Source organism: Gorilla gorilla, chromosome 12 (assembly GCF_029281585.2).
Source record: "Gorilla gorilla gorilla isolate KB3781 chromosome 12, NHGRI_mGorGor1-v2.1_pri, whole genome shotgun sequence".
NCBI lineage: Eukaryota > Metazoa > Chordata > Mammalia > Primates > Hominidae > Gorilla > Gorilla gorilla.
Window position 1 is genome coordinate 94742092 of NC_073236.2, and position 17002 is coordinate 94759093.

A 17002-nucleotide genomic window follows, 5' to 3' on the forward strand; every position below is an offset into this window, starting at 1 on the left:
CCAAATCTTCCCCATTACTTTCGTCTACTCCCTCCCCTTTTCCCTCGAGGACCGCTGGGTCCAGAGTTTCTAGGATGGGGGTGGGGCGCTGTCAGCAGAAAAAGCCAAGTCTTTGGGCGGCACCCGAGCACGTCCAAACTCTCCCATCCCACTGGCCTGCGCCGGGGTAGAATGTGACCGGTGAACAGAGAGCCTGGGAGGGACGCGGTGACCTGGGGAGAAGGGGAACCCGGTAGGGCCTGGGCGAGGCTGCAGAGCCCTCTCCTAGCCAAAGCTGCCCAAACTTTCTTCCCCTGGAGGCTCCTTCCACCCCTCTCCCTCCCCTTCCTCCTGGACACCCCCTTAAACGGTCTCCGCCTTCCCTTCTCTCCTCTTCCCTCCCCACCTCGATCCACCCCTCTTCGTCTTCGCCCGCTCCCCCCGCTCTCCTGTCCTCCTCCTCCCTCCCTCTTTGGGCATCCGCCCCGTCAATCTCCGCCGCCGCCGGCCCCAACCCGGCCCCTCTCCGCTTCCCAGGCTCTCAGAGCGCCCCAGGCTCCAGTCGAGCCGCCCTCCGTTCTGCGCGGAGCGGGGCGATCTGTCAGCGGAGCCGGCCGGGGGGAGCCGCCCGGCCCGCCGAGGCTCGGGTTACCAGTGACTGACAGCGTCTCCATGGCGAATAATTTGACTCCGACTATTGTCTGGCGCTGGCAGGCCCCGGGTCAGATAACCGGACCAATCAGGGCGCGGGCCGCCGCGCCTCATGCCCGCTTAGAATAATATTATTAAGAAAGCTGAGAGCTAGCTAGACGGGAGGGAGAACGAGTGAGAAGCGAGCGAGGGAACGGCGGGCGGGCGCGGAGCATGCGGAGCGGCGCCCCGGGCGGCCCCCGGGCTTGGGCGAGGGCTTGGGCCAGGCGCGTGGGCCGTTGGAGTTCGGAGCTTCGTGGGACCCGCGGCCGGCGCGGGGACGTACGGCAGTGACTCGGGGCTCACCGGGGGCCAGTGCCGGGCCAGGGGGCCAGCCCCGCCCGCGTCTCGGCCCGGACGGCCCGGCGGGGAAGCTCCCATGCGGGACCGCGCGGCCCGGTGAGGGCGCGCGCGGGCGGGCGGGGACGCAGCCGGCACCATGTCCATGCTGCCCACCTTCGGCTTCACGCAGGAGCAAGTGGCGTGCGTGTGCGAGGTGCTGCAGCAGGGCGGCAACATCGAGCGGCTGGGCCGCTTCCTGTGGTCGCTGCCCGCCTGCGAGCACCTTCACAAGAATGAAAGCGTGCTCAAGGCCAAGGCCGTGGTGGCCTTCCACCGCGGCAACTTCCGCGAGCTCTACAAGATCCTGGAGAGCCACCAGTTCTCGCCGCACAACCACGCCAAGCTGCAGCAGCTGTGGCTCAAGGCACACTACATCGAGGCGGAGAAGCTGCGCGGCCGACCCCTGGGCGCCGTGGGCAAATACCGCGTGCGCCGCAAATTCCCGCTGCCGCGGTCCATCTGGGACGGCGAGGAGACCAGCTACTGCTTCAAGGAAAAGAGTCGCAGCGTGCTGCGCGAGTGGTACGCGCACAACCCCTACCCTTCACCCCGCGAGAAGCGTGAGCTGGCGGAGGCCACGGGCCTCACCACCACACAGGTCAGCAACTGGTTCAAGAACCGGCGGCAGCGCGACCGGGCGGCCGAGGCCAAGGAAAGGTACGAGTAAGTAGACCTTCTTCGGCGCCAGCTCCCCGGGGCCCAAGGGAGGGGTTCGCAGGGCTTCTGCGGGTCCCCCGGAGAGGCCTAAACTGGGCCCCCAGGCCCGGCCACAGCCCAGCTGCAGCCCGGCCTGACTTGGACGATGCTTAGGCCGGAGACCCGGCGAGCAGGGATTTGTCTAAAGCGGGCAGAGCAATTCAGGAAGTTGTCAACTAACTACTCGGTCGCTAGAGGAAAAGGGTGGAGAAGCAGAGAGCTTCGGGGCAGCGCAGGACTGTGGGCCTGTATCCCCTGTGAGGCAGGCACAGTAGGTCTTGTCATCCTCAGGACAGAGGGGTTTGGGCCCAGATGAAAGGGGATTTGCAGATTTCTTGCTGGTGGTGCTTGCAGATTTCTTGCTGGTGGTGCTTCCCGGCATTTCCCCCCAGCCTTAGCTCCAGGCCAAAGTGTGATGGGGTCGGGACTGGGGCTGGAACTTCCCTAGAATGACCTGGATGGGGAAAAGCCAGGCCATGAATTTTCGTTGTCACATGGAGTTGAGAGAGGGTCCTTTATCTCCTTAGAAAAGATCCAGAGGTGAAAGGGAGGAAGTGTCAGTTCTGGGAGAGAAGAGACACATGCCTTGTTTTCTGCCTTGCTAGAGATAGCCGCCCTTCCCTGGCACTCCAGGCCCTTGATGCCTCTCTCCTTGGGCCCTACCTCTGATGGGTAGGTCGGAATGTCTGCAATGAGCTGAGAGGCACAGAGGGGCTGGGAGTTGGATGTCCTCAGGTAAACCAGGACTTCCTGAACCAGCCTAAAGGTTGATCATTAGACCCTTGCCACTGCCTGCCCTATAACCCCTCAGGACCTCAAACCTGGAGAGAAACTTATTATGGGAACAGAATCCAGCCCGGGGTAAGAGCAAAACAGGACACCTGGGGTTGGTGATATGGGGCGTGTTCCACCCTGAGTTTGAATGATCAGGGTCAGAGGTGGGGGTGCTGAACCAGAAACATCTTAGGGGGAGTGCTGCAGGCTCAGATACTTCCAGGTATCTGAGACCCTGAGGTTGGAGTTTCCACAGTGGTGAGGTCTCAGCTGCCAGCCCTGTGGGAAGCTCCCTCCCAGGAAAGCAGAAAGAAAAACCCTCCCGAAGCTGGTGACAAGAGATCCTACCCAGGATTTTAAATATCCAAATCTGGGGAGGAGCTGTCAGTCAAAGGCATAGAAGGAGGTGGGTTCTCTCTGCTGGGTCCCCCTCCACCCAAACCGGCATGTGATCAGACTCCTGAAAACCTGGGTTCTCAGACCAGGCCCCAGATGAGAGCTGCAGATTCCCGGAGTGGCTGGTTACAATGGAAAAGCCTCGGCCTTCTCCCAGGGGCTGCCCTTTATCCCCCAAGCTTCTGGTCTCCCAGCTGACGTTTTCACTGTACCACCACGGAAAGGGAGTCCTCCATCCTTGGACCCTTGTCTCTAGGCCCAGCAAGGAGAGCCCTCACAGGGCTGCCCAGTTTGGAGCTACAGGGAAAGGACGCTTAGCCCCAGGAGCCTGTCTCCCAGCCAGGGGTCTCCCTCGGGCAGAAAAAGCAAAGGGAAATGAAGGCTTGTGAGAGGCCCTAAATCCCTTGACCTGGGATCCAGGGTTCCTTAACCTCCTAGCCTCACATCTACCCAGCAAACCTGGCTTGTGGAGCCTAGAGTGATCTGAAAATCCAGGCATCGTCTCTTCCTCCCTGCTCACCCCACAACTTCAGGGAACCCTGTTCTCCTGCCCCTCTGTTCCTGAAAAGAAATATTGGGGAAGGGGGGAAAGAGGAAATATAGAAAAGATATTGATGAGATTGACAGCATGAGAGGTGGGGACGATAAGGGCAGAGGGGCAAGAGAAATTGGGTGTTGAGAGATGGAGAGAACGGGCAGAAAGGAGAACCCAGACCAGGTCGAGGAAATGGTAGAAACCGAAAACACCCGCAGGCCACAAGCCCGGGATCTGTCTCCCGAGGCTGGTGGCTGGCTCTGACTGTGACTGAGATGGCGCTGGGTGGTCTCGATGTCCCTGCTGACCCCGCTGCTTTGCTCCCGCACTTGCAGGGAGAACAACGAGAACTCCAATTCTAACAACCACAACCCGCTGAATGGCAGCGGCAAGTCGGTGTTAGGCAGCTCGGAGGATGAGAAGACTCCATCGGGGACGCCAGACCACTCATCATCCAGCCCCGCACTGCTCCTCAGCCCGCCGCCCCCTGGGCTGCCGTCCCTGCACAGCCTGGGCCACCCCCCGGGCCCCAGCGCAGTGCCAGTGCCGGTGCCAGGCGGAGGTGGAGCGGACCCACTGCAACACCACCATGGCCTGCAGGACTCCATCCTCAACCCCATGTCAGCCAACCTCGTGGACCTGGGCTCCTAGAACCCGTTTGCCTTGACGAGCTTGCCTTTTGTGACTTGACACTGGGGACCTGAGAGTGGCGGTGTCCAGGGGCGCCCCGCCCCTGCGGCCCCACCAGGTACTGAAAGACCCGCAGGCTGAGCGGGTAGAACAGCCGGGTAGGGCAGATCGCTGTCTATGTTGGATCTTGTTTGCGACTTATTTTCAACAAGTTACTTTTAGGATCCTTTTGGGGCTGGAGACTGAGTCTTGAACCACAGAAGGGAATAAATTATACACCACTGTCATTCTCTCTCTCCCTCTCTCTCTTCCTTTTACCCTCTCTTGCCTTGCCTTTTCCCCCTTTCCTCTTCCTTTCCCTTCCTTCTCTTTTCTTTTTTCTGCTTTCTGTCTTTCTCCCTCTCCTCGTATTGCTTTCCTTCTAGATTTCTAGCTTGCCAGCGTTCACTCTCTCCTTCTGTCTTTCCCTTTCTCTCTCCTTCTCTGTTTCTCCTCTCTTCTCTCCTGCCAGTCTCTTGTACTCTGTGTCCTGGTCCCTCCGTATGTACCCCTGTCTTTCTCCTCCTGTCTGGTGGTCTATCTGCCCCTACCTCTGGCCCTCGTTTTACCGGAGTAGGGGGTGGGAGAGGGAAGAGGAGAGAAAAGACAGGGACTTTGAACCTAGGCCATCTCCTGAGGCCCTTTCCCTCGCCCCTGTGGGTCAGTGGGAGCTGCAGGTGTCAGCTTTTCGTCTAGTAACTTAAGTGAGACAGAAAGGGCAGCGCCACAGAAGCCCCTAAACGCCGCCTCGTCATACGCCCCTCCTCCTTCTCTCTTGGCGAGGCCCCACCACACCGCGCTCTTCCTCCCGGGACTGTGACTACAGCGCTCCCGGCTGAGCGCGCCCCCCGAGCCGCCGACTTGCCGTCTCCCCGTAATGCCCTCATGTGAATGTTCTTCGGGAAATATTTCTCCTTTTATTTTATAATAAAATTAGAAATCATAAATATATAAATGGTTATATGCCACAAGGCCCGCGGGCCGGGAGTGCAGCCGTGTCTGATTTCCCTACCAAGACACCCCGGGTGGGCCGTTCTGGTTGGCGATGCTCTCTGGTGAGTCCCGAAACAGCGAGACGCCTTCCTATACACACGACGTGTGTCAGTCGCTAGGTGAAGGCACTGAAATTCCTGAAACACCCCCCTCCCTTTTCCTGGCTGGGAAAACTCGCTGCAGAAGCGGGGAGGGGCAGCCTGCTGCCCTCCCCACACCAGCGACGCGCACAGCCCTTGCCAGCCTCTTTCTTCACCTCGAGGTCGAAGTGGAAGACGAGAGAGCTTGTGCCAAGGGCGGGTACGTGCCTTCGGAGATGCCAAAGCTGGGGAAGAAATTGGGCCGCAGAAGTTTCCTGCCGCGCGTACTCTTTGGCGGTGGTTGCAGTCTCCGAGACTGGGCGCGATGCGCTGAGCGGATTTGCCGGTCCCAGGCTCAGACCCCCAGACTTAAGCTCCAGACGCGCAGTCCCGGTGCTGCGTGTGGCAGTGGAGCAAAGGTATTCGAGCTCGCAAACCTGCTTCTGTGGATTTGCAGTGAAACTGAAGGGTCAGGGAAGGAGGGAAATCGGACTCAGGGCGGCCGGGCCGGCGGCCGCCTCTGCTCTCCTGTTTCTCCCTTTCTCTCTCCCTCTCTGTTTCTCCCTGCTTCTCACCTGCCAGTCTTTTGCATTCTGTGTCCTGGTCCCTCCATCTGTACTCCTGTCCTTCTCCTCCTGTCTGGTGGTCTATCTGCCCCTACCTCGGCCCTCGCTTTCCCGGAGTGAGGGGTGGGAGAGGGAAGAGGAGAGAAAACACAGGGGTCAGACTGAGCTGGCGGCTCCGGCTCCGCGCATGGGGAGCCTAGGTGCTTCCGTGGCTATCAACCTGCAGCGCCCCCTCCTCTCTGGAGTGCCAGCCCCCTCTTTAAACGACGCATCTGAACCAGTCCAGGCAGATCCGTAGCGGGCAGGACTCCGAGAGGAAGAAGTTGAGGCTTTCCCTTCTCGGGTCGCAGTGGCGGTAGGTACTGACCGCGTCCCTCAGCGACCAGGGCACCGCGGCTGGGCGGAAGGGAGGGGATGAGGCGCTCGTGGCGCCCCGAGTTCCTAGAGCACTGTGTCCTCTCGGGGCTTTTCCTTTCAGCGTTTTCTGGTAAAACCGGGATAAAATCAGAATACCCTTTCGCTTGGACTTTCTAAGCAGCAAGGATTCCTTCCTAGTTGAGATTAGAGCGGCTGCAGGCTGCTAGGCCAGCTAATTTGGCGCTGGAGCCTGGACCTCGGCCTTGGATCTGTGCAGGCCTGGAGGTCAAGGGGCTACCCCAGAGGCTGGGATTGCACGGAGTGGCTGCAGTCCTCTGCCTGGGGTCGCACCATGCGTCCCTCCACCTTTGCACCCCAAGAGGAATTCCGGTCAAGGCAGTTCCTGCGGCCTCTCCTGGAATCTCTGCTCTCAGGGACAGCTCAGGTCCTCCCGGGAACTGGTCTGTGTTTCTATGGCCTGTGTGGGCCCAACTTCTGCTGACTGACAGGGTGAATGGCAGGCTACTGCCTGAAGGTCTCAAAAGACTCAAGTGATGCCTGAAGCCACCTTGGGACAGCCTAGCCAGCCACACAGGACTTGGTGATGTCCCGTCAGGTGCCAGAGCCCACTCTTCTATGTACTTACTTCTAGGGAGGAAGAAAACAGTAGCCTCTGTATCCTGTCTCGCCCCTGCCCGTCCCCCATTTTCCAGTCTCACAATCACAGGAAAACAGGCTCTATACCAACTTCCACAAGGATGGGAACATACACATTTAACATTAATTAAATTCAAGATTATTAAGAGCCTGCTATGTGCCAGGCATGGTAGACAACACCAAATCCCCTCACCCTCTCACGCAGCCACCACTCAGGGAAACACACAGACTCACACACATGTTCACCCCTGCACACATTAGCACAACAGACCCTCCGCCCATTTTCAGACACACAAACACATCCTCAGGCACTCTCCCACACTGATATACATGGGAGATACCTGCACAAATGAACCCTTCCTCATGCCTGTGCCCACACACACACATACACATCATGCTTCTCCACAGAAGCACACAAACCCACAGCCACACACTGGTGCCCTGGCTAAGCAACCAGTCCCTGCCCATCGACCTGCTAGAACAAGACCCAGCCATGCAGCATGGATTGCTGGGAAGGCCTTGACACCTGGCTGCTTGATGCCAGAGAAAGAGATGGCCCCAGGGCCCAGGTGGCAGCTGCTGAGGGATGCACCCCAGGCACTCTCTCAGCCAGCCCAGGTGGGATCTCAGGAGTTTGCCTGGAGTTTTCACCTGCCGGTAGGGGTCAGGGTGCCAGTCCCAGGCTTTACTCTGGAAAATGAATCCCAGCATAGGGGCACTACTTGTTGCAACTCCCCTCTTTTCCTCCCTCTTGGAAAGCCAACCAAGAAAATATTTAAATAAATAAAATTTTAAAAAATATTTAAACGGAGAGGCGGGTACTACGTGGAAGTTCTGAAAATAAATTTGGAAGCTACTCACCTACTGCACAAATCTGTACAGGCCAGTCCTCAGTTCCTCACCTGGGAAGACCAAGCTGCTGTCCTGACCTGCGAGTAACATTCACACAGATGTTGCTCAGTTGATTACAGCCACTCCCTGTCGGCGTCCCCACTGAATAGGATTCCCAGTGGCTTGTCACCTCTCTGCCACCCTCCACCCCCTCACCCTGTAGCAGTCGTGAAAGTCACCAGTTTTGCTCCAGCCACCTAAAGTGACCAAGTGACTGGAAGTGCCCAATCTTCTTTTCTGCTCCCCTGAAAGCATTTGCTACAAGACACCCTTCATTTGTTCCCAACCAGGTCCCATGACCAGGGGGCCCTTTAGGGTGAAACCCCCATGAAGAAATAAAATCCAGCCCTCGGGGCAGCTGGCTAGACCAGAGACAGGAAATCTGCTTGGGGTCATTAAAGCCCCGGGCTACAGGGGGCAGAGGAGAGTATGCGGAGCTCGCGGTGTGTCCCTGTCAGTCTCCTTCCCACCCCCACCCCGGCGCCCCGCTGACCCTCTCCAGGACTCAAATCCCTACCCCAAATGGTATCTTGAGGGAGTGGTGCCTGCCTGGGGAGCTGGTGGTGCCATCGCATTGCACCAGGAAAAGTTAAACAGAGCCAGGGAGATCTGGTGAGAGAACAGGGTCTACTCAGTTCTTGGTTATCTTTAGTCGTTGTAGGAAATACAGTTTTGGCCAATGAAAAAGGCAAGACCAGCATCCTGGGAATTTGGCCTCCACAACCCCCTAGGGCCCATCTACCGAAATCCGCCAGGGCGCTGGGACAGAAGTAAATGTTTTTGTGAGGGAGAGTTGAAGAAAAACCGAAGAGGAGAGGACTTTTGACTGGGCCCCTTCCTTTTTCATCGTGTTCCCATCCTAGCAGTAAGACTTCAGTCGTCTGGGCCCTCAAAGCTGCCTAGGAAAGGCTGGAGGGGCAGGGAGACCCAGTGGCTGTGTACTGAAAGATGTGAGCTGACGTGAGAGAAAAAGCGTGCACCGCGAGAGGGTGAAAAAACACCCCGATGAGCGCCGAGGGGGCGGACGTACGCCTCGGGAGAGTAGCAGCCCTTTAGTACACAGGTGTAAGGGTGAGCCCAGAAGCCCAGGAGCCCACCAAGCGCCCGGCGGAGTCGGGAAAGTCAGGCTGAACCTCAGGGCTCCCGCACCTAAGTGAATGCGCCGGGGCTAGAGGAGGATCAGCCTCTCCATTCCTGCCACCTGAACCCCCCCCCAGCGCGGGTTGGTGCTCCTTCCTGGAGCCGCTGCCGGCGGCCGGCTGGTGAGCAGGAAGGGAAGAAAGAACTCCTGGTCGCGGCGGTCAGGGACCAGGCTACCGAGCCGAGACTGGTCCTGAAAGACCTCGCGTCCAGGTGTCAGGGTCAAGGTTCCGAGCGACCTCGCGGGAGTCTCTTTTGGAAACTCCGCGGGTGCCTCTGCGGCTGGAACTCGGAAATGGTTTCTCCTGGGTTGCAGGATGGAATCGGAGTGCAGAGGCAGATTGGATGCCCTCCGATGGGGTGTCTTCCACGCCGTTTCCCCACAATCTCGGCGGCAGGGCAGCTCCTTCGCTTGGCAGATGCCCGCCCCAGGCCGCCCTGCAGTGGAGAAAATCTCCGTTACAGCTCTGGGGATAGGTCCGAAGAAGGCCTGCCGCCTCGCCAGACCCAAGAGACGACCCTAGCTGCCCTAGAGGACTCTTTCTTGGAAGGACCCACAAATCGGAGAGGCCGGCACAAAGGCGGACATGAGACTAAATCAAGAGCTAGCAGCGGCCCAGCCTACCCTGAGCACCAAGCGCGTCCTCCCTCCCTAAGTACCGGGTACCGACCTCACCGCAGGCCGGCTCCAGGAGGGATACAGGGCTCCGCCTACTCTGGGCGACCTAGGCCTCCAAAGACCGCAGTGCAGCAACTCCCACTTGCCCCGGCGGGGGCGGCTTTCCAGGGAGAGTAACCAACGCACTGCTCGGGGTAATGCGAGGCTCTGGGCCCTGAGGTCAGGGGAGCGTGGGACCTTAGGACTGGTCAGCCCGATTCCCTTCGGCCCTTTGAGCCGGCGGCCTGGCCGTAGGACAGAGGCCTGGGACCCAGGACGCTTGAGCCGCCCCGCGGGCGACAAAGCCATCTGCAGCTCTGTCATTCCTAGTAGCTGTTAGGCTCAGAAGACTCCACCACTGCCAATCCAGGGCCCCCAGGCCGACACCCAGGATTCTGTAGTCCCGCGGGGGAGCGCTGTCTCGGCTGCTCCAGCCCGAGAGTCAGACTTAAGCTACCTGAGATCGTCTAAAGAGTAACCGGTCTGTGGGGCAGGAGGGTAAGAGCAGCCGCAGGGTGCAGGCGCAGTGGTGCGATCATAGCTCACTCGAACTTCTAGGCTCAAATGATCCTCCCTGCCTCAGTCTCCCCAGTAGCTAGGACTACTGGCGCGTGACCATGCTTGGCTAATTTTTTTAGTTTTTTGTAGAGATGGGGTCTCCTTACATTGCCTACCCTGGTCTTGAACTCCTGGGCTCAAATAATCCTCCCACCTCAGCCTCCCAAAGTGCTGGGATTATGAGGGTGAGCCACTGCACCTGGCGTATAACTACCATTTATTGAACATATACTATGTGCATAGAGCACTTTAGACACTTGGTATCTGTTTAATTCTCACAGAGCCCATACCAAGAAATTATTATTACCAGTATAAGAAACGAAGGTGCCAGGATCAGGAACTTGCTGGAGTTACACATTAATTACAGCAGCAGGACGAGCATTTGAACTCAGTCTCAGAGTTTGCAGCCACTTTCTTCCCAGGATGCCGACTGCCTGTGAGTGAGCTCAGTGCTTGAGATTGGAGCCCCACATGGTCCAGGAGCTCTGGATAGCAGGGGCGGGTGTGGTGACTCCCACGGTGCGGGGTCGGTGGGGGATCTGGACAGCTCTTAGATGTGGGGAGAGAACACCGTGCTACTCAATCCTCAGTTAGCCCTTGTAGGAAATACAATTTTGGCCATGAAAAAGGCAGGGATCAGCAGATCTGGGGCTATGTGAAACGTAGACCGAGGGGTGGTAACAGAACTCACAGCCTCAGTGATCACCTTAAATAGCTTAAATCCTGTGAAAGAGTTTATATCCTCAACAGTTCACAAAATTACTCTTTCCTCACTTGCTCTCTACTGTGTAGACATGACTCACAGTCCAGCAGCCCAGAAGGGGTTTCTACCAGTGCTGGCTCTTCCAGAGTAAAGATGGAACCGTGGAACCCCAAGGTCAGCCTGCTGCTATCTCCCTCTTTCCCCTCCTTCTGCAACCTCCACCTGGTCTCAGCCACTCAGCTCAGGAAGATGAGACTGAGGATGATAGAAGGACCCTGAGGGCTGAGACATTAGTCCTTGTGGGATGTCCTCCTCTCCCCACCCCACCCTACCCCATTAATCCCACACTGGTGGGTTGGGGGCAAAGTTCTCTGTCTGGGAGCCAGTATATTAAAGCATCATTCCAGTCACTCTGGTTTACCACTGCAGAGCAAGGAGGCCAGGGAGGGAGGGGGAACACAGACCCTGCTCTCTAAAGACCAGAACAGAGCTGGCCATCTCTGCTCCCCCAGCCTCACACAGGCCCCACTGGAAGCCCTCATCCCCTTCTCCACCTGCGGAGATATTGGTGGTACAAGCTCTCTGATTTCACCAGAGCTAGATGATTCTATCAGTTTTAAGATAAAGTGCATGAAATAGGCTATTGTCCTGAGGCAAAGCTTTTGGTGACACTGGAAAGCTACGATGAACTGATGAAGGAGGTCACCCATCCAAGCCTAGCGAAGTGAGCTATACTTAAGGGTGATGCTAAACTTAAGGAGATAAACCCAGAAGTGTGAGTACTCCTCCCATTTCCTTCCCAGGGAAGAGCCCTGGCACTCATGGGGTGGGGATGGTGGCCAGAGGGAATTAGAAAAGCAGAGAAGGTGAAGCTGAATCGTTTCAAAAAGCAAAGTAATATGAATAGTTCCTAGCATTCTTTATGTGGTACTTTGCAGAATTTCAATGGTTTCACAAAATTCTTATTGCTTAATATTCACAATTATATAGGTAGGCAGGAAAGTAATTCTGGTCCATGTTTGGCAGATGAGAAACTGAGGCTCAAGATGTTATGTGTGGCTCTCCTGAGGTCCCAGAGCTAATGGAGGCTCTTTCTTCTACACTCTACTTTTGAGGTGACTTGTTAAGTTTTGGGGAAAGAGCAGATACCAAACCAGCCCAAAGAATAAAGATTGCTCTCCTGGGATTGGGGGAAGGATGTGGAGAGATGGCAGCCATCATGGAGGTCTAGATGATGCCACAGAGACTTAAAGTAAAAGTATCTCAAAATCAGAACAATCTGCCTCTGAAATAACTAAAAGGAATGCCTGAGGCCACTTCCATACAAGAGAAGCCTGGGGAAGTGGATAGAACTGAGAACCAGAGCTTTCAGCCAATGAGCTTGGAGCCAGAGATTTTCTTAGAAGGTCAAAGTTTTGTAGGTGATGCCCAAAGAGCTGCAGATTTTGTAACTGGAGAAAATGAGAAGGGACTCAAGGCTTTTGTTTAATCTGAAAGCCTAGACCCTGGTTAGACCCTGATGTTGGTCTGGAGCCTTAAGTGTAGACGTCAAGAATCACTTTTTTTTTTTTTTTTAAGACGGAGTCTCACTCTGTCGCCCAGGCTGGAGTGCAGTGGTGTGATCTCGGCTCACTGCAACCTCCACCACCTCCCGGGTTCAAACGATTCTCCTGCCTCAGCCCTCTGAGTAGCTGGGATTACAGGCATGCACCACGATGCTCAACTAATTTTTATGTTTTTAGTAGAGACGGGATTTCACCATGTTGGCCAGGCTGGTCTCGAACTCGTGACCTCAGGTGATCTGCCCATCTCCACCTCCCAAAGTGCTGGGATTACAGGCGTGAGCCACAGTGCCCGGCTGAGAATCACTTTATAATTTATTTATTATACCTTAAAGGAGTAGGTAAATCAAGTGCCCTGAAGGCGAATAATATTCAATGGCAAGAAATGGGAAGGGAATTAGGGGCAAGGAATGAGTGAAGACAAGAGTGATGACAAAGGGTGATGGAGGTGAGAGTCCAGGATATCTGGAGCCAAGACACAAACTTGGAGTCAGGCAGGCGTCAGCCAGCAGCACCTTCCTCCCTAGAGACCAGGAAGGAGCCAAGGAAGGCAGAAACGTGTAGCACCACATCACCTAGAGACAACTAAGATGTGTTGGGCACCAAACCAGAGACCAGGAAAGACTAAAATCCCACCATACCTGGTAGCATGTCAACAAAAACCTACCTCAAACTCAAAATCTGCCCAACACAGGTCAGCTTCCAACCCAGATGGAGTTGAGGTAAAGAACAGGAAAAAAGACTACATAAGGTGTCACTGTAACAAATAAATTCCAAAACATAAGCTTATTTTTCACCCACCCAAAAGTTCAATAGGAGTGCTTCCGGTCAGCAGGTGGTTTCCCACAGGGAGATTCAAGGACCCAGGCTCTTTTATCAAATGGTTCCATCCTCACCTAGGACCTTAGAATCCTTTGCACTTACTTGCTGGATAAGTAACGAGTGTGGAGGACAGGCATGGGAGATGTGAGGTGGGGGCCGGTTTAGAAGTGGTACACTTTTACTCTTTTTTTTTTTTTTTAAACAAAGAATCAACTTTATTGAACATTCAAGGTCAATTTCTCTTCTTGCTCTTGCCTGTGACCTTGGCAAGAGCCAAGGTCCTGTGAGGACTGCAGCTGCTGCCTGATACAGAGTGGAGATCTTGTTGATGTAGCACAGACCAACCACGGAGAAGATGAAGCAGGTGGTGACACAGACTCGGTGGATGAGGCCAGATGCAAAGAGAGCCAACAGGAGGCACAGGAGAATCTCAGGGAAGGTCTTTGCTTGGGATCCTTTGCCAAACACAAGATTCTCCAGAATCCTGAAGGCAGTGAGGGAGAGCACGAAGAGACCTGAGCCACGCAGGCCACCCTAGATGGTAAGCCACTCGGTGGAGGCCAGCTGATGGATCTACATCTGCATCCCAGTGAAGAGCAGCAGGGACAGGAGGGAGGAGATCGCCAGTGAGGTGTCTGTAATCACCACCATCATGCCCTGCCTGTGAGTCAAATTGGCGCCTCTGACCAAGAAAACGGCACTTTTACTCTTATTCAATTGGCTGGAGCTTTGTCACATGACCAACCAACTGCAAGGGAAGCTGGAAAATGCAGCTACCTGTGTGGCCAGGGGGAAAAAATCCCAAGAAAAGGATTTACTGAGTGTGTATGAAATGTTAGTCAGTTCTCAGTGATTTTAGAACAGAAGCAACAGTGCTCTGTAAATTTCCTTTTTCTATGCATGTGTAGTTATTAGTGTTGCTGTTTTTACTATCATGGTGTTTGCATAGTGTTTTGGGGATTGTATTTTGTTTGTTTTGTTTTGGGGTGGGTTTTTTTTTTCTTATCTTGTTTTTTCTGTAGTGAAGAATGCACGTAGAGGTACTGCATGAGATCCAATTCCTACAAGTGACCACAAGTCATTTCATTTCCTCATTGTTGCATAGAGTAATAATTTGGGCAAGTTGCAGCTGGAAGTAATTTTTTTAAAAAGCCAAATGAGAAGTATTAAGCAAAATAGAAGATTATTTCTCCCACACATTAAAGTCTAAGTAGGCAGTCTAGGTTTGGTGCAAAGTCAAGCTCCTCCTACTTAGTTGCTCCACTGTATATAATCTCAATCTCATGTCCCAAGATGACACCAGGAAGACTGAAGAAAAAGGTAAAGTCACATGCATTCTGTCTCTTAAGTAAGATTCCTAGAAGCTGCTACACAACATCCCATTGTCCAGAACCTAGCCTCAGGATCACACTGCACTTATAGGAAGACTGTGAAATATGGGCTTTATTTGGGACAACCATGTATTAATACAACTAAAATCCTATTGCTGAAGAAGGAAAGAACATTGTATCTGAACTCATTGGGAATTGAACTTGTTTATCTCCAAGGACCTTTATTGTTGTTCTGAGTTTCTATAAAACCAATAACACAAACACAAAAACAATAGCAAATTGTATATTTTTAAAAGTTGCTTAAAAAACAGCACTACATCAATTTGTTAACAATAACCCGTGGCTAATTTATTTGTAAAGTTTAAAATCACATCAATAAGAGTATCTCCAAATATATATAATGTAGTTTCAGAATTCTATCCACTGAATTTCCTTAGAGTGGGACAATTGTTATTTTCCCATGCGTTCATGTGACAATGTTTTCTGCAAATGCGGAGAAATATTGGGGGATCTGTAACCTCTTTCATTGCTAATAAAAATAGTAAAGTCTGCAGAAAAATTTCTGTAACTAGCTGTACAACCAAGGAAGAATCACCCCACTCCTTCATTCATTTATTCAACATTTCCCTTGTTCATCTATCCCATAACTTAATATTTTCCAAGTACCTGTCTGCTCAGTACCAGATATGAGGATATAAACATCATTTTTCCATCTTCATTGGAAACAACTATAGCCTGGCATATGGCTGACCAACTACATGACCTTTCCCAGCCTATTTTGCTGTTAAGTGTGGCCCTAAGACCATGTTTTTTCTAAAGAAATGTGAGTGGACACATTGTGAGCCACTTCAAGACCCAGCCCATAAGATCTCCCACCTGTGCTTCCCCATACTGTTTTTCCCTTTCCATTTCCTTGTTGAATGGCAAAAACCAGAGTCACCTTGGAAGTCATGCTTTGAAAATGGCAGCGCTATCGTGAGCCTGAGTCCCTAAATTACTACATGGAGTGGAGCACTGAGTAACCTCCCTCCTGCAACCTGGGATAGCTGTCCCAGAAAAAGGAAGAGATAAACTGCTTTTGTGTTTGAGCCAACATGTTTTGGGATCTATTTCCTACAGTAATTTAGTCTAATTCAATTCCAGAGTATCACCAACCCCAATAGGCACCATTCACACTGTGCTTCATCTGCCCCTGGAGCACAACAGCCAAATTAATAAACTAGATAAATGTGATGTGCATTCTAGGCAGAGAATCTCCAATGTAGATAGATGACTGGATCTGTGTCCTCATTTATAAAGTGGAAAGGCATCCTTTCCAACTCTAACATGTGTGATTCTCTGGGATAGACCACAGCAGGCAGCAGAGAACTCTAAAAGAGTAAACTCTTCTGGAATCAATGCTTTCAATAAGAATGTTCTTTCCCTGAAAGCCAGAGAGGGTAGCAGCCTGTCAAAGAGTCCAAGGAATTCTTTTCTTCATGATCGATGGAAATGCGGGGGTGGGGTAAAGAGGAAGTGGGTATAGGGAGAGATCAACTGAGGCCAACACTTAAGGCTAATGGAAAAGATGAAATTCTGATTTACTCACACAGAGCAACCTGCACACATCTCCCATCTTTATCTCACGGAGAGAGCACTAGATGGGGAATCAGGAGGTCTGGAATTTTACCTCCATCTTCACCTTCCTGTGCAACCTTGAGCAAGTCAGCAAACTCTGTGAACTTCAGTTCCGTGATAATAATGGGAAAGAGGACGGTCCATAGCCTCTTATTTCATAGATGTGACAGAGGAAATATGATCAGCATGGAAAGCAACCTAAAATCTTTGGAAGAAAGACCTTCAGAATGATCACATGGATAAAAGCATTGGTCCTTTAGAAGTCACATAAAGTAGAGCAGTATTCACACTAACACACTAAGTACTGGGTTGGAAGATAATTAGTTAAACCTACTGTCTTTGAACTGCTGTGCTGGGATTTTAAAATGAGTTTCTTGGGGAAAACCCTCCAGTTTAATGGCAGTGAAAATGGCAGAATAAGGAATTCCAAAAGCCCACACTTCCATAAAGGCAATTTTTTTAATTAGCAAAAACTGTCAGAATCAACCTTTCTAAAACTCTGGAAACTAGATAAAAGCTTGCAGCAACCCACGGAGCACTTATTAAAGAAGCCAGCTGAATCTCAGTAAGAACAAAGAGCTTTGTGACATTTTGACTTACCCCTAGTTCCATGCCACGCTCACCATCTCAGCAGTAGTCTTCAAAATAATAGCCCACATCAGAACTAATACAGGAGGGAGCAGATGGACCTCATTTACAAATTGTCCTTAGTTGATGGTGGTGGCTCCCAGAAGTCCTGTTGAAAAGATTTGACTTTATCTTGCCAGCCTGACTAAAAGTTGTCTTATGCCAAAGTCACTACCAAAAGGCATTTATCAATAACAGTTATAGGCAAATGTTTTAGCTTCTGCTGCCTAAGGCAATGGATAATGGTTGGGCACACAATAGGCTAACCCAAAAGCTTGGGAGGAAAGGCTGGGGAGTGAGATGCTTTGGGAAATAAGAGCTTTGTAAAGATTCAATATGTTCTTGGGAATCTAGAAGGC

General features: G+C 52.9%; 1 protein-coding gene, 1 long non-coding RNA gene and 1 pseudogene across 2 annotated transcripts in view; 1 reads left to right on the top strand and 2 right to left on the bottom strand.

Moving 5' to 3' along the window:
• Nucleotides 1-766: 766 nt before the first annotated feature.
• SIX2 (SIX homeobox 2) lies at nucleotides 767-5052 on the top strand. The gene is made up of 2 exons (XM_004029169.5): nucleotides 767-1668; nucleotides 3748-5052. Exons 1-2 carry the CDS (start codon nucleotides 1109-1111, stop codon nucleotides 4061-4063), a joined length of 876 nt encoding a protein of 291 aa, XP_004029218.1. The 5' UTR covers nucleotides 767-1108; the 3' UTR covers nucleotides 4064-5052.
• A 698-nt stretch (nucleotides 5053-5750) lies between these two features.
• The window catches only part of LOC129531573 (uncharacterized), a 28492-nt gene continuing 17240 nt past the window's right edge, over nucleotides 5751-17002 (bottom strand). The window contains exons 2-3 of the long non-coding RNA XR_008676840.2: nucleotides 7596-7663; nucleotides 5751-5826 (exon numbers count right to left, since the gene is read on the bottom strand). This is a non-coding gene — a long non-coding RNA (uncharacterized lncRNA). The remainder of the gene's footprint in view (nucleotides 5827-7595; nucleotides 7664-17002) is intronic.
• LOC129531572 (keratinocyte-associated protein 2-like) lies at nucleotides 13301-13761 on the bottom strand (annotated as a pseudogene).